The 23,759-nt window shown below is 40.4% G+C and overlaps 7 protein-coding genes across 10 annotated transcripts; 4 read left to right on the plus strand and 3 right to left on the minus strand.

Moving 5' to 3' along the window:
* The first annotated feature begins 137 nt into the window (after positions 1-137).
* LOC111595446 (WD and tetratricopeptide repeats protein 1) lies at positions 138-2,877 on the plus strand. Of its 3 annotated transcripts, XM_023309171.2 has the most exons (4): positions 138-224; positions 332-467; positions 533-1,314; positions 1,394-2,877. In XM_023309171.2, exons 3-4 carry the CDS (start codon positions 540-542, stop codon positions 2,605-2,607), a joined length of 1,989 nt encoding a protein of 662 aa, XP_023164939.2. In that variant the 5' UTR covers positions 138-224; positions 332-467; positions 533-539; the 3' UTR covers positions 2,608-2,877. The 3 variants fall into 3 exon arrangements, with proteins under 3 accessions (XP_023164939.2, XP_023164938.2, XP_023164940.2); XM_023309170.2 differs by lacking the exon at positions 138-224 and having other exon boundaries at positions 283-467; XM_023309172.2 differs by lacking the exon at positions 138-224 and having other exon boundaries at positions 283-467; positions 537-1,314.
* A 1,065-nt stretch (positions 2,878-3,942) lies between these two features.
* On the minus strand, positions 3,943-8,661 carry LOC111595450 (longitudinals lacking protein-like). 2 transcript variants are annotated; one of them, XM_023309177.1, is made up of 4 exons: positions 8,586-8,661; positions 4,615-4,881; positions 4,299-4,385; positions 3,943-4,228 (listed from the first exon to the last, which is right to left on the minus strand). In XM_023309177.1, exons 2-4 carry the CDS (start codon positions 4,714-4,716, stop codon positions 4,034-4,036), a joined length of 384 nt encoding a protein of 127 aa, XP_023164945.1. In that variant the 5' UTR covers positions 4,717-4,881; positions 8,586-8,661; the 3' UTR covers positions 3,943-4,033. The 2 variants fall into 2 exon arrangements, with proteins under 2 accessions (XP_023164945.1, XP_023164946.1); XM_023309178.1 differs by having other exon boundaries at positions 8,559-8,591.
* An 83-nt stretch (positions 8,662-8,744) lies between these two features.
* LOC111595447 (nitric oxide-associated protein 1) lies at positions 8,745-10,786 on the plus strand. Its single transcript, XM_023309173.2, has 2 exons — positions 8,745-9,245; positions 9,302-10,786. Exons 1-2 carry the CDS (start codon positions 8,772-8,774, stop codon positions 10,766-10,768), a joined length of 1,941 nt encoding a protein of 646 aa, XP_023164941.1. The 5' UTR covers positions 8,745-8,771; the 3' UTR covers positions 10,769-10,786.
* A 377-nt stretch (positions 10,787-11,163) lies between these two features.
* LOC111595448 (uncharacterized protein CG10915) lies at positions 11,164-14,453 on the plus strand. Its single transcript, XM_023309175.2, has 4 exons — positions 11,164-11,999; positions 12,067-12,253; positions 12,311-12,447; positions 13,322-14,453. Exons 1-4 carry the CDS (start codon positions 11,186-11,188, stop codon positions 13,999-14,001), a joined length of 1,818 nt encoding a protein of 605 aa, XP_023164943.2. The 5' UTR covers positions 11,164-11,185; the 3' UTR covers positions 14,002-14,453.
* A 100-nt stretch (positions 14,454-14,553) lies between these two features.
* Positions 14,554-17,509, minus strand: LOC111595444 (nuclear pore complex protein Nup75). Its single transcript, XM_023309169.2, has 6 exons — positions 17,385-17,509; positions 16,144-17,330; positions 15,744-16,089; positions 15,476-15,666; positions 15,263-15,419; positions 14,554-15,191 (listed from the first exon to the last, which is right to left on the minus strand). The coding sequence occupies exons 1-6, from the start codon at positions 17,409-17,411 to the stop codon at positions 15,060-15,062; spliced, it is 2,040 nt and encodes a 679-aa protein (XP_023164937.2). The 5' UTR covers positions 17,412-17,509; the 3' UTR covers positions 14,554-15,059.
* Positions 17,510-17,816: 307 nt separating this feature from the next.
* LOC111595516 lies at positions 17,817-19,979 on the plus strand. Its single transcript, XM_030226179.1, has 3 exons — positions 17,817-18,884; positions 18,975-19,131; positions 19,220-19,979. Exons 1-3 carry the CDS (start codon positions 17,817-17,819, stop codon positions 19,897-19,899), a joined length of 1,905 nt encoding a protein of 634 aa, XP_030082039.1. The 3' UTR covers positions 19,900-19,979.
* A 1,578-nt stretch (positions 19,980-21,557) lies between these two features.
* On the minus strand, positions 21,558-22,343 carry LOC111595538. Its single transcript, XM_023309322.2, has 2 exons — positions 22,090-22,343; positions 21,558-22,027 (listed from the first exon to the last, which is right to left on the minus strand). Exons 1-2 carry the CDS (start codon positions 22,263-22,265, stop codon positions 21,763-21,765), a joined length of 441 nt encoding a protein of 146 aa, XP_023165090.1. The 5' UTR covers positions 22,266-22,343; the 3' UTR covers positions 21,558-21,762.
* Between the last annotated feature and the right edge of the window lie 1,416 nt (positions 22,344-23,759).

Genomic DNA, 23,759 nt, shown 5'->3' on the forward strand with positions numbered 1-23,759 from the left:
AAAAAATAATTTAAGCTTACTATTCTCCTGTTTATTTAATGTCATTTGACATACTGTTATTGCCACAATTTGACATTTGTCAAATTTTTGCATTCACTTTTAAGAACGGTACCACATATTAGTAAGAAAACGAATTTAGTCTGTCATGCAACTATTGCGCTCATCACTAGTGCGACTCCTACACGTTATATCCGAATTTCATACATAAATATAATAACTAAATGGTAACATTTTGTATTTAAAATTTTCAGTAGCAAAATATGTTTATTTTTATTTATTTTATTTTATTTATTTTTGCGTCAAAATATATATGCATACATATGTACAACAGCACTCGATTTTCACGAAACTCGAAATTGCATCTGATTGCAACGTGTATGGGTCACGGGTAACAAAACAAAAATAAAAGAAAAAAGTCAAACACAGCAGGCGATGCGAATCAAAACGGACAACTGCAAACGGCAAAGGCAAGGCAACATGCAATAATAAATAGAGCAAGTTTCATAATCCTCTAAACATTTCTAACCACTAGATAGATAATGTCGAGCGATGAACTGCTGTGGCGTACTAAGTATTCAAGTTCGCGTTATCAACGCCACGAGAGCGCAGAACATCGGACGCCCTTGAATGCCAGCTCGTTGCACTGGCAGCGTCAACAATTTGGCTGCGATGTGGACGAACAGTTGCGTCGGCGACTGCAAGCGTCGCCAGCATACATTGACCGCCTCGAGCAAGAGACGCTGCTGACCGGACACGATGGCTGTGTCAACTGTCTCGAGTGGACAAGCGATGGGCTTTTGTTGGCCTCCGGTTCGGATGATTATAAAGTAATGATATGGGATCCGTTTCGCAAGCGGCGCGTCCAAACAATTGACACTAAACATCTGGGCAATATATTTTCCGTAAAATTTCTACCGCGTCACAACAACAGCATTGTGGCCACCTGTGGCGCTGACAAATATATCTATGTCTACGACATAAATCACGGCAACGCGACATTGTTCACGTGCAATTGTCACACGATGCGTGCCAAGCGATTGGCCACTGCGCCAGACTCACCGCACATATTCTGGTCCGCCGGCGAAGATGGCAGCATCTTACAATTGGACATGCGGGAGGCACATCGCTGTCGCGGTCCTGATGATCAGCAGCCGTCGACAGGCGGCGTCCGTCTACTAAGCCTTTGCACTCAGGTTGAGTCCACAACGGAGGCAAAGTGTCTGGCAATTAATCCAAGGCGTACCGAGTATCTGGCAGTGGGTGCCAACGATCCATATGCGCGACTCTTTGATCGCCGAATGCTGCCAGGCGAAGGTAATTGCAGATTTGTACCGCGCTCTTCTCATTCCCAACCATCAAAAGCAAATTCTTAAGTTTTGTACCTACTTTATAGCCAGCAGCTGTGTGTCCTACTTTGCCCCCGGACAGATTGTAAAGAACATCAGTCGCAACATCGTTCATGAATCGCGCACCGTCACCTACCTGACTTTCAACAACTATAACTCAACGGAGCTCTTGGTGAATATGGGCTGTGAACATATCTATCGCTATGATCTACACAATGCCACGCCGCCAACCTTCTACGAACTGCCTGAGTACACAGCATCGCCACCGACTATGCAGGCGGAGCAGGAAGAAATTTCCGACACGACGAATACTAACGGTGCTAAACTAGAAATAAAAACCAAGAAGGAGCAGAAACGTCGCACTTTGCCAACGAGAATTGAGCGGCACAAGAAACTGGGCAATGAACATTTGGAAAATGGCAAATTGCTGGCTGCGATTGATACGTATTCTGCCGCTCTGGCTGAGTATCCGCAGGGAGAGGTGCTTTACTTAAATCGGGCTACCGCCTTGATGCGCCGTGGCTGGTTTGGCGATATATATGCAGCGCTACGAGATTGCCACGAAGCGTTACGACTGGATCCCACCTATGTGAAGGCGCATTTTCGATTGGCACGTGCTCTTCTTGAGTTGCACCGGCCACATGAAGCGGATAAGTGCTTACAAGAGCTTATACAACGCTTTCCCAGTTTCGCCAATAATCATGGCGTGCTCATGCTGCATAAGGACATAAACGAAAACCGACAACAACAGCAGCAGCAGCAGCAAGCGCAGGGAAGCGGTCAACCGTCCGATCAGGAACCAATGCTTATTGAGAGCGGACTACGCTATTTGCGCCTGACCGACGATGACTATGCCCAACGCCGTGCTGCCAAGGACTACAAGCAGCGCTATGTGGGCCATTGCAACATCACAACGGACATCAAGGAGGCCAACTACTTGGGCCTTAATGGCGAGTTCATTACCGCTGGTTCAGATGACGGAAACTTTTACATCTGGGAGGGCGAGACGGCCAAAATACGTGCCGTCTACCGTGCCGATAGTGCCATTGTTAACTGTGTGCAGCCACATCCAAGTATTTGCATGCTGGCCACCAGTGGCATTGATCATGATATCAAAATTTGGTCACCGTGTGCGCCGAGCGCCGACGAGCGACCCAATCTCATTACGGACGTTACGCGCTACGTTGAGGATAATCAGGAGAAAATGCGCACTGATCCGTTTGAGCCGAATACGCGTAATGCGTATTGTTTTAATAATTAGATATAAGCACATTTAGTATAATGTAAATTAATTTTTTAAATCGAAATTGCAATACAATCTCTGCAATAATTGGCTACACTTCACTGATCATTTCTGCTTGCGAATCTTATAGTAGAAATATAAAAAACTTGGTATAATATGCGAGAAGTGCCATCGATAATGTTAAATTGTCAATAAGAGAAAAAGAAAGAGAAATATATATGTGGAAAACACGAGAATATGGATATGTTATGTACGAAATCAAAGTAATAAAATTCAAAGAATTGCAACATTTAATTTCACGGGTTTTGACTAACTTTATAATTCATTCATTTAGAGGGCGACTGCGTCTTAACCAAGTTCTTAATTTTAAATAATTAACTTGTGTACGCCGATATGATATGAGGATTGGTATATTATTTTTTTGGAATTATTCTGTTTATTTATCGTAGTTATTTAAATCTATGCTCACATGTATACATATACATACATATAAATATTTTACTTTATGTAATAATATTCAAGTATCGTTTTTCTTGTTTGTTGTTTTTAAATTTTTCATCAAGTTTATGTGTATTATTTAAAAAACTAAGTAGAATTGATAGCTTTACATGAAAGTTTCTATCTTTATATCGCAAACGGTAAACGTTATTGTTGTTGTTGTGTTGTGTTGTTACATATATGTTTATGGTATGAATATTGAACAATATTGTTAGAATAAAGTAAAGTAATTAAAGTTTTCAATTAAGAATTGGTTTTTTTAATTAAATTTTTGTTTCTGTTCTTGAGTGTGTTTGTCGTCAGTGCGTGAGTGTGTGAAAAGAGTGAAATGTTGTGGATTTTAGTTAGTGGCTTAAGATCTAACTGAATGTGTTGTAAATATTCGCTGACGTGCGGATGATCTTTAACTCTCTACTTGCACATTTTTCACATTACATTATGTATATAACTATGCTTCTATATATTTTTTTATGAATTCTCTTTTATTTACTTTACAAAAGTGCGTACTTTTTCATTCCTTTGTTATGTAGGGTTGTCCATATTTTGCTTTTTATACAGTGTTTTGTGTTTTTTTTTCTTTGTTTATTTTTAAGAATAGTATATTACAAACTATTTTATGATGAAATTAAAAATACGATTCAAATCAAATTCAATGGGTCGACAGTGTTCGTAAATATTGCAAATCTGTTGATCTAGAAGGGGATAGGGCGGTCTGGGGTCATAAAATCGTAAACGTTACTTTTTAGTTTGAACTATCGTGTATCTGTCAACTTTGTGTGCTTGTGGGTGTGCATTGAGTTTTGAAATGAAGTTTGTGTATATATCTCAAATGTTGTTTTTAGCTATGTTCCACTATTTTTCTTTCGTTTGTTGGAATTTTGTTTTCTTGCTTGCGTATATAAGTTTCTTATAGTTGTGTTTATATTTTTTATTTGTTTAAATACCATCAACCCTCCCGCTTTATAGAACTAGGTGTCTCTGCCAGACCTTTCACTTTAAGTCGATCAGCCGTTTTAAGAAATGCTGGCAGTTGTTCTTGCGATACATTTACTTCGCCGGCGTACATAAACTCTAGTATTGCCTGCAGGTGTATGTAGGATACATCTTTCAGTATAATGATGGGATGCTTTGAGGGATTTTCCTACAATTCACAAAAATATGATAGTTTCAGATTAGAAATTGTGCGTGGAATATACAGAAATATGACTTACCTCTAATAGCGCCTTAAAGTAGGGACTGCAAGCTGAAAGCACCATTTTGTGTGCTTTGCAAGTTTGACCTTCGCAGGCAAGTGTAACCTGAATAAAAAAAGTTGAAGAAATGTATTAAACGAGTTCAAAATAATGAAAGACAATAGGTAAATGGTTAATGAGAAGTCTGAAAGATGAGCAGGTAGATAGAATGGATGTACTAATGACTAGACATAATTGTTATTGGAAAATACGAGGTATTCAGGAATTCGGTTGTAGGCCATAATGGGAGATACAGGTGCAATTGCTGAAAAAATTACAGAAGGGCGAAACTTACATCTGTGAAGCTCTTCTCATCGCGCAAGTGACGGAACGAGGTCACCATATTCGTTTGAAAATCGTTCCATTTTAGAAAAAACTGTTGGTCCGACGACATCATGTAGAAGCTTTTGTTTTTGTTATGGCCTGGAGAGCGTTAAAAGAAAACGCGCGCTCAGAGTTGTGAGACAGGCAGGAGAATTGAAATTTAGACGCGCAGCCAAAAAAACTTTAGTAAAATATCTCTTTACTTCACTTTGATAGGTTTAAAGATTTTCCTTGAATTCTGCAAATAAAAAACAAACATAGTTAATGGAATATATATACATAACAAAACAAAACGTGACTCTAAATAGCTGGCCAATATAAAATAAGCACAAACTTGGCGAAATTTCACACAGTTCGCATCGAGTGTGACCGTCGTGAGAGCGCTGAGCCAAACTTGCAAATTGCGAAAGAGTAGGCAGCCGCGCTGACTCTGTCGCTATCGCTGGCGGAGTCTTAAGCGTTGCACAACGACAACTGACGACGACGATTCACAGCCAAAAACATTCTATACAATAGCAAAAAGTATTTTGCGCAGACGCAATGTGCAGCACCGGGCATGGAATGTACCGAGTGTGTGTTGGAAAATGTCAAATGTGCAAAGTTGGCCCACAGTAACAAGTAAAAAAAAAAAAGAATAACAACAAAAGAGCGACAAAGGTTAAACAAAATATCAAAGACTCGCTCACTCGTACGCTCACATTGAATGCCTTTCACTTTTCAAGGCAATTTCTGCATTTTAGTCATTTGCGTTGCTTATTTGAAATTTTGTTGCTCCCGCACAGTGTGCTTCTGGAATACACATATGAAAATGAATATATATATACATATACAGTGGTTCACAGCTTATTTCAACCAGCACCTTAAAAAAAGTTTGTTGGGCTATAAAATCTAAACTATTGGGGGTATCCCGAAAATTTAAATGCAGGTTGTTAGTGTGATGCTTAAACTAATAAAAAATCAATTCATTTATTTTTTAAATATTTTTTCAATATTTAATAATGTTTAAAAACTAAAAAATGAGACCAAAACAGTTCCACAGCTTATTTCAACCACTTATGAAATAACATTATATAACACTAAAATAACATAAAATAATAAGAAATTAATACTTAGTGTGACCACCCTTTTGGTTAACTATTATTTTAAGTCTTTTTGGGATAGATTCAACCAACTTTTTGGTGACTTCTGGAGTAATTTTGTCCCATTCTTCAACCAATGCAGCTTTTAGGTCCGATTTGTTGGATATATTGTGTTTGCGAATGTTTTTTTCCAAAATCGACCACAAATTCTCGATTACATTTAAATCTGGTGACTGGGCTGGTGGTTTCATAACGTGCGGACATTTCCAGATCAACCAAGTCTGGACAATTCCCGCAGTGTGTTTCGGGTCATTATCTTGATAAAATCTGAAGTCCTCCTTTATGCCCAGTTTCTGAGCACTTTGAATTAAATTGGACTTCAAAATATCAAGATATTTGCCTTTATCCATCGTAGTCTCAATGAACTCTAAGTTCCCAACGCCGGCTGCTGACATACAGGCCCAAACCATAAGGCTGCCTCCGCCATGCTTTACTGTAGCCCTCAAATGTTTTGCGTCAAGCTCTGTGTTAGGCTTACGCCACACATATGAGGGCCCATCCGACCCAAACAAATTAAATTTGGACTCATCGCAAAATAAAACAGTATTCCAGAATCCAATGTCCTTGTGCAAGTGCTCCTGGGCAAATTTTAAGCGACACTTCTTGTTTTTGTCGCTTATAAAAGGCTTCTTGCGTGGTACTCTGCCATTAAAGTCATGTTCCCGAAGCACACGGCGAATAGTTTCTGGGTGGCATGACTTGCCCAACTCCTCCTTAACATCATTGGCTACTTGTCGAGCCGATATCCTTGGGTTATCCCGGATTTTTCTCACAATATAGCGCTCGTCCGTGGGATTAAAAATTTTGTTTGGAGCATTTCTGCCTTTATCGTGGGTTCTATTTTCACGGACAAACCGGTATATGATGCTTTGAACTGTAGAATCACTAAATCCAACCATCTCAGCAATTTTTCTACGGGAATGACCATTTTTATAGTGTTTGAGAACGAGTTCCCGCTGCTCAATAGGTGTGCGTGGTCCCATGTTGCTAAATTCACTTTTCTGAAAGTTGAGCTTTCAAAATTCTGCAAAAATTTATTTTATCACAATGCGAAAACAGTGAATAAAGCATAGAACAAGAATCTACCGTTGCATTGCAAAATAACGGATCTTTCATCAGCTGCAAAGTTTGTGGTTGAAATAAGCTGTGGAACTGTTTTGGTCTCATTTTTTAGTTTTTAAACATTATTAAATATTGAAAAAATATTTAAAAAATAAATGAATTGATTTTTTATTAGTTTAAGCATCACACTAACAACCTACATTTAAATTTTCGGGATACCCTCAATAGTTTAGATTTTATAGCCCAACAAACTTTTTTTAAGGTGCTGGTTGAAATAAGCTGTGAACCACTGTATATTTATGCATATGAGAACTTTATAGATATGTAATAGTCAGCAGTTCGTTTATTGTTTTCGGAGTACGCTGTTTGGTGAAAAATGTACATTTTTCAAAATTTTTGAAATTTAGTTTTGATAAAAATAAATCGTTTAATAATTTTAAGAAACGTTACGACGGTCAGCGCTCCACTGTGCACCCAACATGTGTTGCTGTTGCGACATTTGCTGGGACCAGCTTGTCGACACTTCCATATGCGCTACACTTGCGCCGGCTCTGTGTGGGCGGCTTGAGATCGCAACAGAGTAGCGCGTACAAACTTCGTCTAAGCATAAGCTTTACAGCAAAGGCTCACACATACTTGTCAATATATACACAAACTCAACACACACACTTGGTTAAGCGCTCTCAACTTTCAACTGCCGTTATGATTTCGCAATTACATTACAACAGCAACCATAACAACTACAACAGCGAAGACGACGAGGGTAGACATTTGTTGGAAATTTCAATTGCATTTGTATGCGTGCATTTATAAAAATGCAACTATCTCTCTCACTTGCACTAGTTTAGAAGCAGTTAAGCAGCGCGGCAATAAGATAAGTTGTAGAGTGATGTTGGAATTGTCTAATTTGTATTACACTATTGGTCGAGTATTGATTTTTCCCCTTTTTCTGTTTACACACCAATAGGCAGAAAACACCCACAATCGCATGCATATGTTTATTTCTTCATTAATAAAATACCAGTTTTGAAACTGAGAAAAGACAACAGAGAAGAGTGAAAGAGTGACGGCAGCCACAATAATTTGAAACGAGTTCGAACGAAAGTTGCAACACTCACAAAATTGATGAGCCGCTCTCGCAAATGTTGTTGTTGTGTCGTGTATTACTCAACATGGCGCTCACAACAACAATATTTGATGAGGCAAAGGAACGAACGAACTACTCAAAATTCACTGAAGAAGAAATGTGCGAGAGTCGCTGTTGCCTCCTAGACAATGGCGGCGGCAGCGGCGAGGGCAACAGCGGCAAATCAACTCTTCGTGGCATGCCACAACAACAAATGTTCGGGTTTTTATTGCATTGGTAATTTGCCTTTTGCACGTTCTGATGTTTCTGTAATGTCATATTTGTACTTGTATATGCAAATATTATTGTAATATTTAGTTTAAAATTAGGTCGCGCTTCGTTTTACTTTAATTCACAGACACTGACACATACACGCACACACGAACGCGATACAGCAGGCACACAGTTGCATACACGACACACATATACACTTGTCTTTTTCTACACTTTCCTAATCATTATTTGGGTTGCACTCTGTACTTTTACCAATGCGTATTGTGTGCAATTGAATAATGATCATTGCAAATGCATTTTGTATGCGCTCTGTCCACGTTTTTCTTTCCTTTTTTCTTTCAATTTAATACATACACGCTTTTTTAGCACGCACTCACTCACCTTCTGTACACGCTCTGCTTTCGCTAATGCTTGCTTTGCTGCTTTCTTTTTTCTCTTTTCCGACGAGTGTTTTTTTGCTTTTTCCAACGCGTTTATTAACACTAGTAACACAGCACACTGTTTAACAGCACTATCACTCAACAGTTTTATAGCGACGAGAGTTAGTTGGCATGTCTGTGCCTTAAAATGTTAAGAACACGATTTTTAAAGAAATTAAATGAAAATGTTTTGTGTGTTTGGAAAAGATTACAAAACACAACACCAAATGAAAAACACAGCTTTCGCCAAAGAGTTTGGCATGCGGCACGTCAACGCTATGCCAACTATGAGCACGTGCACTACAGCTCTTACCTCGAGCACTTTTTCGGGCAACGAATGAAATTTGACCAAAGAAATTCAACGGCTTTTCCACCATTGGATGCTTTAAAACCCTTAGATAGCGAACTGGCAGCACCAAAACCTTCATCATATCCGCCTAACTGGATGGACGATTATGAGTTCTATAAAGGTGCGAGCGGTGAGGGGGGTAATATTGATTCACAATATGGAACTGCCGATGCAACAGAGCCACCATCAACGGTGCCGTGCAATGGATGTGGAGCACATTTACACTGTGCCAGTAGCTCCACGCCTGGCTACATACCCAGCGAAATTTTTATAGTGAGTATCCATATAATTACTTACTTATTTCATACTAATATTATTAAAATATAAAGGGTCGCACAAATACTGAACTACAAACAATTACCTGCCAGCGTTGCCATTTTCTTAAGAACTATAATATTGCACTGGATGTGGAGGTTCCGCCGTCGGCTTATGTGGAAACCATTTCGCGAATACAAGACAAATATGCTTTGGCTATAATTATTGTTGATCTGTTGGATTTTCCGAGCTCCATTTGGCCGGGGATGCAACAGGTGCTTGGTAGCAAGCGACCAGTTTTTCTGGTGGGCAACAAAGTGGATCTGCTGCCGCGTGACTGCAACAGCTATTTAACGCATGTGAAGAGTTGCCTCAAGCAGCAGTTCATAGAACACGGTGGCTTCAATGCACTAAACATTAAAAATGTAAGTCTTATATCGGCCAAGACTGGCTTTGGGATTGAGGAGCTCATAACGCAGCTGCACAACATTTGGGAATATAAGGGCGACGTCTATTTGGTGGGCTGTACCAACGTGGGCAAGAGCTCGCTGTTCAATATATTGTTAAATTCGGATTATTGTCGACCCGAGGCCACGGAGCTTGTGCGGAAGGCAACGACTTGTGCTTGGCCAGGCACAACACTGCAAATGCTCAGGTTTCCCATACTACGGCCATCTGATTCGCGAGTCTATACTCGTTTTAAGCGCCTTTTAATGGAAAGAGAACCGCGAGCGGCACAGGAAAAACTTCGGCGTGAGCAGGCTAAGGAATCAGGCTCTCAGACATCGGCTCAACTTATTGGAACAGTAGGACGCACCTTTGAGAATCGCGTAGATGTGGAGGATGCCTTTGCAATGTCAAGTGGCACACAACCCATAACAACACTAAACGAGCGGAAGGCGGAGTATCGGAAAGCCCGTTGGGTTTACGATACGCCTGGTGTTATGCAGCCTGATCAATTGACGCCACTGCTAACGACGCAGGAGTTGCTACAGCTACAGCCGACAAAGATGCTTAAGCCCAGAGCAGTTCGCCTGGCAGCCAATATGTCGCTGCTATTGGGCGGCTTGGCCCGCGTAGATTTGTTGGAATGCAATCGGGACTGGTTAAAACTGTTTGTTTTTACCGCCGAAACACTGCCGTTTCTCATAGCTGATACATCGAAGGCAGAGTTAGTTTATAAACGATATTTGGGTACCTCTGTGTTAGGTGTGCCCATGTCTGGTGGGGATGAAACACGTCTGCAACGCTGGCCCGGATTGCAGTGCATGGAAATGGACATTGTCATTAAGAATGGCGCGTCGGACGATAGTAACGATGGAAAACAACTTAATTGTGATATAACTCTTAGCTCCGCCGGTTGGCTAGGTCTGCTGATGCCTGAGAACTCAGAGTGTACCTTGCGTGTTTGGACGCCACAGGCAACCGGTATTTATGTAAGGAAACCGGCGTTAATACCACTGGCCGATCGTTTGGTGGGCAAACATATTCGCCATTCTCTGGCTTACAATACATCAAAGCCATTTGTCTTTAGAAAATAGTCATTTTCATATCGGTTTGTACATAATACCAACTCCAATGAAGGTAGAATAAATTTTCAGTGTTGTTAGATGTCCAATGTGTGCAGTAATGCTTATTCAGTGTTGAGTATTTGCGCGATTGTTGAGGTTGTCCGATTATTAGTACAATTTGTTAGAATCGCTTATTGCCACACCGATAAAACGATAGTTTCGTGTACCATCTCTAACAAGAAGTATCCACTTTTTCACGGCAACAAAGAATTTGTATGGCATAGAATTTAGCAAATTAACCCACATTACAGCCATTAAAATGCCATTTAAATAGGGCAACACATCGGAGACAAGTGCAATTTAAAGTTGAAACTGTATTTAAAAATTTACAAACTGCGACGCAGCCTTGAACAACAATTTTTTTATGCTGTAAAAAAAGCCAGGATAATGGAGCAGAACTCCAGCACTATCTCTGCCGAGCAGGAGCTGGATGTTAACAGTCCAATAACGACTGCTACTACCGCCGCCTGCAGCAGCGGCAGCGACATAAGTGCCACACATGAATTCCAAACCATGAAACCGGGTGCAGGACATAAACTGCAACTTCAGCAACAGCAGCAGCAGCATATGGGCAATGGACGAACTGAGCTGCCACATAGTGAATTAGTAAAGATGCTTTACTACTTGGAGGGCGAGCTGCAGGCACGGGATGTTTGCATAGCTGCGCTACGCAACGAGCGCGTTAAGCAGCTGATCACACAGCTGCGAACTAAACGCGTGCAGCCAAATGATCCGTATGCTTCGCTATTTCGAGATAAGATCGCATTGAATGGCAATCTTATTTCTCGCGAGTCCTCTACGCAGGCCGCTCAAGCCGAGATGGAAGTTCGACAGATCATTGAGCAGCAAATGGAGCAGCAGTATCAGATGGTCAGCAAGCAGCGAGGCACACATGTGCGTATGGTTAACATATTGACTGAATCGCTGGAGAATAATCAGCGCATGCTGCAGCAGCTGGAGGAGGAGAGACGCAAGCATGAGCATGATACCGCTCAGGGCGATGATATAACCTATGGTCTGGAAATGGAGCGCACCAAACTGCGTCAACAGTTAGACGCCGAGCATGCCCAAGTCGCCAACATGGAAAAGGATCTCAAGAAGCTGCAAGAGACGCTCGAATATGAGCGTAACCGGCAAAAGCAAATTGTGCTGCTACTTATCGCAGAACGAAAGAAGATTCTAATGAAGTACATTGAGGAGGGTGAGTGGTTTTCTAATCAGCATTTAAATAGCATGCACACTTGATTCTAAAAACAAAACATTTACAGGTAAACGCTCCGAGGATCTAGCTCAAATTCTGGCCGAAGAAAAGCAACGCTCTGATACCATTGCCGAGGGTCTCGAGGAGGAGAGCAAAAAGTCGCTGCGCATGGAGGAGGAGCTCGAAAAGCAAACACAGTCCATGGAGCTAGAGCGCAAAACTCTGATGTCCAAATTGGCCAAGGAAGAGATGCGGTATGCGTTTCTTTAACATGTCTCTGCTACTTGTTTTACTAAATATTTCATATGCAGTGTAAAAGAATTGGAACAGGAGCTGAACACGCTACGCAGCGACCACGAGGCATTGAAGAAGCAACATCAACAGCAACAGCAGCTGGCCGCCAGCGGCTCAACGGTGGCAGCCGCTGGCAAGGCGCGTCAATTCAGTGGTACGTAGTGCTCAGCTGAATGGCTGACTTTGGCTGTTGTCATTATGATTTAACCTTTTTCTGTTTTCTAATTTATTTGATTTATGAATAATTCTATATATTTTTTCGTGTCCCTCTCAAAGATGAAATATTTTGTTAGAAAATATCTTACGCAATTTGCAAGGTGATTTGTTTTCTCTTTCCTTGTTTCTTACTTGTGATGACAGCACCATAAGCCAATTTGCGCATCTGCATTCCACCAAAACCCACACACATGCACATATCACACACACACAAAAGACGTTCACAGTGCCAGTCAATGCTATGTTAGTATACATCAACGAGATGTATAATAGTTGTTAGACAATATGCAAACACATCTGATAAGTAGACTGTCGATTTATATATTTCCCATCTATGCTGAATTTAAATTGTAATGGGGTTGTCTGTCATAGTTTAAAATTCAAGTTTAACTTAGACTTAGGTGGTCTCAAGATGTTGCACACGCTTTTATCACGCTTTTATTTCAATTTTCCACACTTACTGCCAATGCTTTATGAAAACCATGTAATGTCTGCAAATGAATGTGAAGTTCTAGAGTTGAGAGTATACAACTGGCATAGAATTAGAATTATTAGAGTTACCTATCAGATGGAGCTTCTCATTTACAAAATATAGCACCCAATTTACTTTGGTTTTTAATCAGCAGAGCATCTAAAAAGCTTTCTTGTCCATATTGTATAATATAATGTATTAGCTAAACGAAGTAGAATTATGTGTATAAGCTTAATAGTAATGAAGATTATTTGAATTGTATTTATTATGTGTAAATATGTGTGGAAACGTTTATATGTTGATATGCCTATTGTTAATCAATTATCATATGTTGTTGCAGACGACGCATGTGCCACGCCTTTGGTAAATATTGCGAAAATAGTTCAACCAACTGCGACAGTGACCAGCATGCCGGTGTCGGGCCCTCAAACGGGCATAGCACGGTCTATTGTGCCAGGGCAAAACATACGCAGCGCTGCTGCTGGCATTGCCACTGTGCCAACGGGGACCGCTACCGCACCCACGGCACCATCAGCCCTGGCTGCTGTCAATCACAACTGCAGCATTGTCGCCGCAACGGATGTAACTGCTGCCATTTCCAGTGCTGCTGTTGCTGCTGCTCCACCATCTCCCTCGCCGGCTAAAATGCAGCCGACGGCGACTATACAACGTGCGCCGGGCGGCAAGTATGCGGCACTAGCTGCTGCTGCTGCGTTGGATCAGACCACAACACCACCGCATCCACATCCTGTACCCATCGCTGTGCCACCTGTGACTGTGCCACCAGCAGGTGCCCGCGGCGCACCACCCCCTATACCGACTAAGCCAATTGTACCACCCAAGCGGGAGCCATCGCTGTCACGTTTGGGCTCCATAACGAGCGGCAGTGCTGCTGCCACAGCCATTGCCGCAGCTGCTGCAGCTGCAACGGCTGCTGTAGCAGCTACTGCAACCACAACAACTGCCTCCTCGACGAGCGCAGCAGCAGTAGCATCAGCGACCACGGCGAAGCATAATTAGATACCTTCCTAAAAAAAACTTTCGACATACATATATACGCGCATTATACCATATAGCATATAACAAAAGCGAAAATACTCAAACCCGATTATAGCTCCTTATTATAACGTACCGTAATACTAGTTAAGGGTATCCACTTCTGGAGCATAACAAAGCATTGATTTTTTACAATTATGCCAAATTCGTACAGTCAAAATGCGTGAATCCCCTCCAATTTACTCACATAGTTGAGGATTTGAATACTTAGAAAGTTTCAGCCTCGTATTTTGTTCAGTTTTGTTATTATTTATCGTTTTACAATTAACGTTGCAAATTAGTGATTTTAAAAGATTTTTAAGCATAAAATAATAGCAATGGGCTAGTTTTTCGTTTGAATATTTCGCGCCTTTCCTTGCTGGATTTGTGTATGTAATTCCGTGTTTAGTCGTTAGTAAATAACATTTGTACAAGGCCGTGCGATTCTCATTATCATATATATATATATATTTATATATATATATATATATATATATATAAACTATAAATATATAGTAATTATATACCCATATATAGTATACGGACTACTCCATTGTGCTCTGTGCGTTGTTTCTTAGTTCTTAGGTGCATTACCCTAAATCCTGTGCAGCTATAAACACAACTATGTATTTATCTATAGAACACTTTAAGTTTATAATTTCGTTTTAAGTTCGACTTAAGATTTTAATTTGCCTTACGAAAAGAAAAGAACATAATCCTATAGACTAGCATATATAATTCAAATCCTGCTTACAAAATTTGTCAACAATAGAGTACCCAAAATGCTTTAATTTAATATTTTTACGGTTTAAGTTGCATCGCGGTCAGTTGCTTTCGGCCAAATGAGACAGTCTTAATCAGACATCTAGCGTTGTTGGTACTTACAATAAATAATACACGACAAAAAGAGGCACAAATAAACAAACCGTATAAATAAAAAGAAATTAGCAATGCAATAAACGTTTACAACAAATTACGATTACGATGTATTGAAAAGCGAAAATATTAAATAAAATACACTACAAAGGAAATATATCAAACAATTACGTAGTGGGTGCTGTATTCTCAATGATCATTGCTCTGGACAGATTTCGGGCACATGCTAAGCGCATCAGATCCAATATCTCCTCAACATTCTCCACGCGGTAGTCGCTGAACACAGTTTTAGATGTTTGCTGTTTTGATGTGAAACAAAGACAAGAATTATAACAACTTGATGAATAAATATTGCAAAATATTTGCTTACATTGTTAAACTTGGCAGTGTTTAGTTTGTTGCGTTCTATTAATGGTACTAGCTCCATTTCCAAATGCTGTAGTATAGCAATAGTCTCCTTGCAAAAAATCTTCGGATCTTCGGACTCCAGTAGCGGCAGAGCATCAATGAGCAGCGAGGGCCAGAAGCTGTTAATGCAATGTGTATTACTCAATAAGGAATAACAAAATATAGTATCACATACTAATCGGGCGTTATTTTCGAAGCCAGAAGATTGATAAGCAGTTCAGCACCAGACAAAAAGTCACGTTGCCGGTAAAACTCATAGAACTCGAAATACTTTGAAAGAAATACCAAACGTGGCGACACAAACATGCGTGCTCCAATGCTTGTTATAACATCTGGACAGAGTATGACACCAGTACTGGAATAGTGCTGTGAGTGATAATACAATATAGGTTGATCATAGATCAGGTCAGGGTTACCAATTAAAATGTTAAGGTCTTAGATACCTTCAGTATAAAGTCGGCGATGGCCGTAACAAGCAAAACATCCTTTGAGCGTACAGCCCATTCAAGAGCACTGCCATATCGCTGATCGGAATACGCCCGCTTTGATAGCACTTTGCAGATGTCCTGTTCGACGTTAACTAGACCACGTTCTTTAGCCATTGCGATTATCTTAAAAGCTTGACGTTCGCTCTTCAGGGGAATGCGCGGCAACAGCTGTTCTATCGCTGCAACTCCCTCTTGCTTGCAGCAGTCTAAATAATCAATGCCCAGTTGCCAGAGGTTGTGCGAGGTCATCAAATAGCTGCCATACTCAAACACCATTGAGTACCGCAATGCGGGGAGGTCACTACGGGGTCAGATATTAAAACGGTATATTTAATTCGTGTGCCACAATACTTACACGTGCTGCTGTTCAAAATATGACTTGAGCTGTCCCGAGTGATAGATTAGATCTATGAGATGTGTAGCGAACCAATGACTGTCATTTAGCTTCTGCATATCGTAGATAAAGAGCTTGACATCGTGCTCCATCAGCTGCAAAACCATGCGACTCATTTGCGTCATCTCCCAGTTAGGGCGAAGCCCTGACCAGCGGTTAACCCAGTTGCTCGCAGCAATTCGCAGCTCAAATGGTTTGCACGCAGGCCTCGTGAAGAGCAAATAGCCCGGTAGAAACTCATACCAGTCCTGGGATTTCAGCAGTGCCGCATCCCAATGCTCGTTGCTGCCTGAAACCAGCTGCATAAGCAGCTCAAGCTGTGGTTCGGTAGCAAACATATGAGCAGCTAATTTTCGCTCTAAGTCCACATGCCAGTACTCCCACTGGGAGCAAAACTTTTGCATTGCATATCCATCTTGATAAACTGGCATGGACTTGAGCACTTGTTCTGCTGTTTGAAAGGCTGCTTGGTTGAATTTGCGATGCTGCGAGAGTATGGCACGTGTTACGTCCAGCTGACCGAGCATTATGAGTGTTTTTAATGTGTCCCAATAGCTGTCGCATTCGCTGGCCTCTTCGGCCATGAGCAACAAATCAGTAGCAGTATCTTCCGTATTAGGATAATGAAAGCGTGTCCATTCCAATAGCTGGGGGACAATCAGCTGATTGTGCTGCTGCTGCATGTAGAGTATTTCAAACAAATGCCATAGGCATTCAATTGCATAGAATGTTAATATTGCGTCCGTATGTTGTTGTTGCTTGGCATCATTCTCTTGTACTTCAGGCAATTTTTTAGCGTGTTCCAGTTTCTCGAGGCAGCAACGCACTATACTACGATATGTTCTGGAAATTTTTATGTACTCTATTGTTTTCTTTGCGTCTCCTTTCGGCCCCTGGCTCAAAGTCTGTAGAGTTGCAAATGTGGCATTTGTTTCAGCTAGTAAGCTACGAAGCAGTGGTTCCCCGTAAAGAGTCGCTTCCTGTGCCATATATATAAGCACAGGGTCCTCTGCAGCTGTTTCGCTCGGCACGTCGCGTGTGCTCCACTTAACTGGCCGATATGCACTCAGCGCTATTTTAGAGCCGCCTGGTACGAATCTTGCAGTTAAAGTATTGCCGCAGCGCGTGGCGAGTGCATCGCCAAGTTCCTGGAGAAGAAAATTATGAATTCGACTAATGGTGCAAGGTTGTAATAGTCTTACGAAATTCGGTACGGTATCTTCACTCATTGTAAATAATTAATTCTGCAATCCTAACAAAATAAGCAAACGAGCGCGATTTTATATGCGGCACATGAGCCAGTGTTGGTAAATTCTTGCGTGTAATGTAGTGCTAAGAAACTTTATAAACTTATCGATTATTTAAAGCTAGTATGCATATCATATTAACGGTTTTTTAATCATAAATAAGTTTAAATAAATAATGAATTTTCAAGGGTATCGATATAAGATTACATAAATTTTCCAATTTGAATAAGCTACTTTTCTGTTAAAGTTAGTTGCAGTTGTAGCTTAGTAGAAATACTATTTTAGTGCTCTACAACGACGTTGAACTGCTGCCATATCAAACATGTTGCAGTCGATGCTTTGCCGCTATCTTGTAAAGTTCTTTGATAACTCGATACCAATTTGAATATGGATATGGACGATCTTTCGTCGATTTTGGCGCTATTCGAACGCAATGTGAACAAATTACAATCAAATCTAACTGCTTATCAAGTTGAAGTGGATACTGTTCGACGAACACTTGAACAAAGCTGGTCGCATGTCGGTCGTTCTGATGGTCGCATTATTTCGCTTCACGATGGTCTTTTGAGCAGCGTGAACGCTGTCAACGAATATATGATAAAATTGAATTTACATATAAACTTAAACCGTTCCATTGACATTTTAAAGAATGAGGACACCAAGCCAACAAAGCACTATAACAAGGAAAACAACACAAACCTAGATAGCATTGAACTAGATGTACACTCGGCTAATGCTAAGCTGGATGATCAGCCCGAAGGATGCGCCCTACAGCTCATAACACCAAAGAATTGTAGTATAAAAAGCAATCAATTTATGTATGATATGCCAACATCTTCCACACCTATTTTTGCTCCAATTGTGCTGCCCATTCCACCACGTCAATCGAAGCTGTTGGCACCAAAAGGCGGCCGGCAAATGTCAGCCAATGAAACTTACGATCAGCTTTACAAGAATATAGGCAGCTTTGTGAAAAGCAGCGTGGTTCAGGTTACAGTGATGCATCTCAATATAGCGGAGAATTGCATTTTCGTAGCTAAGTGGGCTGAGGAATCGATGCCAGTAAAAATGTTGCTAGCAGGCCAAATGACGGTACAGATGCTGGACCAGTTGCCTAATTTTGGGGAAGTCTTTGCTGTCTACGATGCCCAAGAGCGGATAATACCACGTGTTGTAATAAATTCCCATGCGGAGGGTGGCGGCTATGATGCGTATTTGCTGGACTATGGTGAGCATATTCACTTGGATGACGAAGAGGTCATCTTTGCGATACCCAACGAAGTGAAGTTGCTCCCAGCTGAGGCTATCAGATGCCATGTTCGCAATCGTGAAGTTGCCAGCATGTGCAAGTTTACCTATAAGAAGGTACATCTGCGCGTTTTGGTCAACAGTGGCAACGATCTAGAAGTTGAGTTCTTGGATGATGGATCGCCTGAGATAAGGACATCATCGTCAATTCATTGCGTTAGTCCTGATTTGGAGTGTGCAGGGAAAGCGAATTCCAATGAGGAAAAACCAAATATTCACTCAGACAGCGAGTTGCACAAATCAATTGAAAAACTGTCCCCAGAAGATTTGAAAATGCTAGAGCCGGTTGATTGCGGCACCAGTAATGCGCTCAAGGCTGTGCTGGGCTATATACCAAAAGACGATCAACGTATTTGCCGACATTACGATCCAAAGCTCAAAGGCTGCTTCAAAGGTACCCAAGCCTCCGCTGACGGAATGGCCATAGAATATCACTTGCTGGAATACTAAATTGCTGTTTTTTGTGTACTTTTTAATTTTAGGATCTAATTGTCGTTTGTTACACCAGCCTTTTGCACCACATGGCGCCACTAAGGATGTCGAGTTGGTTGAGGCATTGCCAGAGAGTATTTATACAGCTGGCGCTCCTAGAGAGCTGGGTAGTATCGTACGCGTGCTGGTCACGTATGTCGATAGCCCCACCCAATTGTATGCGCAGTTCATAGATGAGGCGCTGCCCCTGGTGTGGAGCAAGAAAGATGTGTCCGAGTCGCAGTGCAATTTTAAACGTTCGCCGCGCCTACTGGACATGGTGTTGGCGCTTTACAACGATGATTGCTACTACCGTGCACAGATCATTGAGGAGATCGATGGAATGTTTAAGATCTTTTATGTTGACTATGGTAATACAGAGTTTGTTACCATTAGGTCGCTAGCTCAGTGCAGTGATGACATTAGCCTAAAGCCGCATCAGGCCAACAATTGCTTCATTGAAGGTGTAAAGTGCAGCTTAATGGCCACGCAACGACAAAGCAGCGAATGCGTGGAGTTTCTCAAAAGCAAACTCCTTAACTCAGAGTTTGATGTCATGCTGATTAGCTATCTGCCCGATGGATATTTGATCAAGTTTTTGGATTGTTATGCTGATTTGCCCAAACAGATGATCAAGCGCGGCTACGTGGAGCCAACCACGGATAATTTCGAACACGGCGAAAATATATGAGTTCAGTCATACCCGTAATAGCATTATTAACATTATCATTTTTGCTGCATGCCGCAGCATATAGCTTATGTAGATGACCCCAATGCATTTGCTTGGAATTTCGGGTTAATGAATTGGATTAAGAAACTTGTTTTGTAAACTTTGAATTCGAATTGCCTAGAAAAGGGCAATAAGGGGGAATTTAATTTGGTTATTGTTACTCTTTTATACTTTTAAGTGTATGTATAAATAGTTGAACAAGAATTCATTTTAAATTAACTCCAATTATTAACAAATATACCAGAGAGATATATGAATAAAGAAGAAGAAGCAATAAATATAGCAAATAAATAAAGAGATTCGTTGACATTCAAGAGCTGTTTTAAATCATAACTATATAGTAGCATTGTGACTAAATTTCCGTGTATCATATATATATATTACAGAAATATTTCAAAACATTTGCGCAATGATCAGCGAAATCAGGAGGCGCAGAGAAAATCGCTTGCACCACAATCCGGCGGGTAGAAAAAAGTTAAAGATTATAGTTATTGTTATAATATTGCTTGTTGTAGCGTTAGTGACCTTATATGTAATTTTCTTAAAGCCTCACCACCGTTATTACTATGAGTAAGTATCAGTATTTTTAAAGTATACATATAAGTGAAATGTGGTCACGTATATATCAATGTATCTGATTGCCATACTACGAGTGTGTGCCTAAGTCATAGTCATAAGATTTTGTCCATTGGCTCATTGTTATTGAACGTAGAGATCGAAAGATTTTTGAATACATATATATATGTTATTCGTAAAACCCGCCATCAGATAAAAGATTCAATTTATAACTCTGTTATTATTTATTAAAAAAGGGAAAAAACTGTAGATTATTATTTAAATATTCATGAATGTCAAACTCTTGTATAAATTTAGGGATCCATCAACACCCGCAACAGAAGTAACAGAAGAACAGGAGCAATAATTGCTCGTAATGTGCAAAAGCGGAAAAGTATTCGCTTGCCAAAGCCGTCGCGGGTGCTAATAGATTATGCCGCAACGATTAGAAAGGTAATAAATAACACCTGGCTAGGATCACATGCGTGTTTAGCCAACATATCGGGTCAGATGGGGATGAATGCGTCGACTCTCTCCAATCAGGATTGTGTTGACAACTTAAGTGACTGGAAGGACCAAAGGGTAAGTAAGCCCAGATTAAGGAAAGCCCAGTTCGAGCAGCAAGTGCAAAGTAAAGGTCATTCAGAACTTCATCTCGGTGCAGAAATTTTAAGTTTTGAATTCTAATAAACTTCAGACGAATTGTACAACTTTAAAACGTTTTTCGATTGATGTATTTATTATATGTAATATCTATCGATCAGTGAGATCGATATAAAAATAGATTTTCACATTTTTAGCTCCAAGAACATTAAACATCATTTCTCCAAAATCTTTCTCAACGTACATACATAGAAAAACCATTTACAGATAACGTAAAAATCCTAGGGCACACACACCTGCTGGGACCACCCTATATGATAATTATATGAGAATTAAACACAGGGTTAAGTGTCAAAAGGATGAGTATGGGGGAGCGACCCCTAGACATGTGTTCCTGCCAGGCAACACTCATATAATGATGATGAGCGTGAGCCACCCTCCATATGGCCACAAGGCACAAAAAGACACAATTTGGTTTATTCATTGCTTTTTTTCGGGTTTAACAATAATTTGGATATGGACTTGAAACAGAACTATTTGAATTTGTACAATGGTTGCGTGGCCGTTGAGTGGAACTAAACTAAATTTGAAACGTAACTAAATAACAAACAAAGAAAACATTTGCCGGCTGCATTTGGCCATTTGTCATTTTGGCATTTTGGCCAACTAGCAGCTGGAGCCACGCCTGTTACACTTGTGGCGGTGAGTGTTTAGGGAGCTGCTGCCATCCAGGATATCCGAGTTGACCTTCTGTAGTTCGGCAATGCGCTGCCAGGTGGCGCAAAAGTGCCGCACGTTCCGAGCATTGGCCAGCTTGGCAATGGGCCCCAATGTGCGATAGCCGTTGTTAATGAAGCGTATAAAGCCCTTTGCCGACAAGTCCATAACCGCTGTCTTCACCTGAGCCTCCAAGTCGCCACAGGCAAAGGATCTACATGCACAACATGTGTTTAAATAGACAATATACATAAATATATATAACATATAGCTCACTCCTTCTCCAACATCTCCACAATATGCTTCTCCTTAATGCCGTTCACATATTTCGGATGATCCTGGAATATGCGCACCATATCCATTATGTACAGCGGCAAATGGATATGATAAGTGTTCGAGTGCATCATCAAAGTTGTCGGCTCACATTCGCTTATCGAAGTTTCTTCGCACATTTTTAAATATGAGCGCTTATTTTGTAGTTTAACTGTTTATACGATTTAAATATATATATATATACATATATATACATACATATATAGTTGTTTGTATTACTGGATTTCAATATGTATATACATTTGTATATAGTCAAATTTGTGTAGACAACTAAAGCCCGGCTAATGATATCTGTTTTGACCACGTCTACGTATACTGGGTGCCAGCCCTCGCTCTAAGTGCTAATGTCATCCACTTACAGGTGTCATTAACAGTTTGTCCAGCGATGTTTGCTCTTCAATTATGAGCCAAAGCCGAAGCCGTACAAATATTGTAACAATTACATGTTCCCTTTTTTTATTACCTGGTAATTTGCCTAATATATAAATAGAACTGGGCCTCCCACTGCATTAGCTCAACAGCTCACAGGCCACGGGGTTGCGCTAAGTGCCATTGCTGTGGTATGAGGAGTGAGATAAACAAAAATAATTGTTCGCCTTGAGCTAAGATAAAGTTCAATGCGTTTTCTATTTCAGCTAAGAATCAAAATTATGAAACTAAAGTTTTTACACTTCATTTAATCAAGCTTAACTTAATATTGGTTAAGAAAATTATCTGTAAAATTCCAATTCGTATATTTATATATATCTAAACAGTTGTGGTATATCAGCTGAAATTCTTTATTTCTTATGGAAATATTTAAAAATTCATTTAACAAATAAAAAAATTTATTTTGGCAAAAGTTTTTTTTTAGTTTTTTTAGTTAAGTTGAGCTAAGCTGAAAATGAATATAATAAAGGAGCTTTTAAGGCATATTTTCTAGTATAAATATATATATAAATATAAATATTTCATTTATTTATATATCAGTTATAAGTTGGCTTTTTGACCACCTGATTTAGTCTCTTTAAACATATTTCATATATCTCTTTCTTATGTTCTTTAAAAATAGATTCTACAACCTGTTCAGATCTGCTGCTATAAAAACCGCAATTGATGATATAGTATTGTCAGTGGAATCCTTGGAGGGCATGTCAAAGTGCGCACGCCAACCTTTTAGCCATGCGCTTTTGTCTTTAACTCTCCAACACCATAGAAGACCCAAACGAGGCCGGTCGAAAGGGTTAACTGTGGTAAAACTTTTGCCAACAGATAATAAATTATCGCATACATTATGAAATGTTGTTAGGATGCCACTGTCAACTGTCGCTGTCTCTGACTTCCGGTCTGGGGGCGGGTCGCGTCCAACTGGCAATTTGCTTTGCCCGAACAGGTGACAGTTTCTCAAAGTAAACGGGTTGCAGAAGCGCCATGAATGACATGTGGTAAAATGTTTTATTGGTAAGGTTATCAAAGCTAAACGTAAGCCTCATTGTTGTTTATTTGCCTCAGTCATGCTTAGAGCCTAGACTTTTTGATGGCTTTATAGGCTAGATTAGTCCCCAATCGAGGCCTGACTATGCCATTTTTTTGGTACCATAATTATGACTAAAAGACCGACATCATATTCCAAC

Source organism: Drosophila hydei, unplaced genomic scaffold (assembly GCF_003285905.1).
Source record: "Drosophila hydei strain 15085-1641.00,03,60 unplaced genomic scaffold, DhydRS2 tig00000060-arrow-pilon, whole genome shotgun sequence".
NCBI classification, from domain to species: Eukaryota; Metazoa; Arthropoda; class Insecta; order Diptera; family Drosophilidae; genus Drosophila; species Drosophila hydei.

Coding starts and splice junctions, on each gene's coding strand:
- LOC111595446 (XM_023309171.2), top strand. CDS start 540: ATGTCGAGCGATGAACTGCTGTGGCGTACTAAGTATTCAAGTTCGCGT. Junction 1,315..1,393: donor CCGAATGCTGCCAGGCGAAG/GTAATTGCAGAT, acceptor CCTACTTTATAG/CCAGCAGCTGTGTGTCCTAC.
- LOC111595450 (XM_023309177.1), bottom strand. CDS start 4,716: ATGATGTCGTCGGACCAACAGTTTTTTCTAAAATGGAACGATTTTCAA. Junction 4,386..4,614: donor ATGAGAAGAGCTTCACAGAT/GTAAGTTTCGCC, acceptor TTTTTTATTCAG/GTTACACTTGCCTGCGAAGG. Junction 4,229..4,298: donor ACTTTAAGGCGCTATTAGAG/GTAAGTCATATT, acceptor TGTGAATTGTAG/GAAAATCCCTCAAAGCATCC.
- LOC111595447 (XM_023309173.2), top strand. CDS start 8,772: ATGTTAAGAACACGATTTTTAAAGAAATTAAATGAAAATGTTTTGTGT. Junction 9,246..9,301: donor TACCCAGCGAAATTTTTATA/GTGAGTATCCAT, acceptor TAAAATATAAAG/GGTCGCACAAATACTGAACT.
- LOC111595448 (XM_023309175.2), top strand. CDS start 11,186: ATGGAGCAGAACTCCAGCACTATCTCTGCCGAGCAGGAGCTGGATGTT. Junction 12,000..12,066: donor AATGAAGTACATTGAGGAGG/GTGAGTGGTTTT, acceptor AAACATTTACAG/GTAAACGCTCCGAGGATCTA. Junction 12,448..13,321: donor CAAGGCGCGTCAATTCAGTG/GTACGTAGTGCT, acceptor ATGTTGTTGCAG/ACGACGCATGTGCCACGCCT.
- LOC111595444 (XM_023309169.2), bottom strand. CDS start 17,411: ATGAGTGAAGATACCGTACCGAATTTC. Junction 15,667..15,743: donor TCGCCGACTTTATACTGAAG/GTATCTAAGACC, acceptor TATCACTCACAG/CACTATTCCAGTACTGGTGT. Junction 15,192..15,262: donor ACACTGCCAAGTTTAACAAT/GTAAGCAAATAT, acceptor ACATCAAAACAG/CAAACATCTAAAACTGTGTT.
- LOC111595516 (XM_030226179.1), top strand. CDS start 17,817: ATGGATATGGACGATCTTTCGTCGATTTTGGCGCTATTCGAACGCAAT. Junction 18,885..18,974: donor AGATAAGGACATCATCGTCA/ATTCATTGCGTT, acceptor AGCGAGTTGCAC/AAATCAATTGAAAAACTGTC. Junction 19,132..19,219: donor GCTCAAAGGCTGCTTCAAAG/GTACCCAAGCCT, acceptor TTTTAATTTTAG/GATCTAATTGTCGTTTGTTA.
- LOC111595538 (XM_023309322.2), bottom strand. CDS start 22,265: ATGTGCGAAGAAACTTCGATAAGCGAATGTGAGCCGACAACTTTGATG. Junction 22,028..22,089: donor GTGGAGATGTTGGAGAAGGA/GTGAGCTATATG, acceptor TTGTGCATGTAG/ATCCTTTGCCTGTGGCGACT.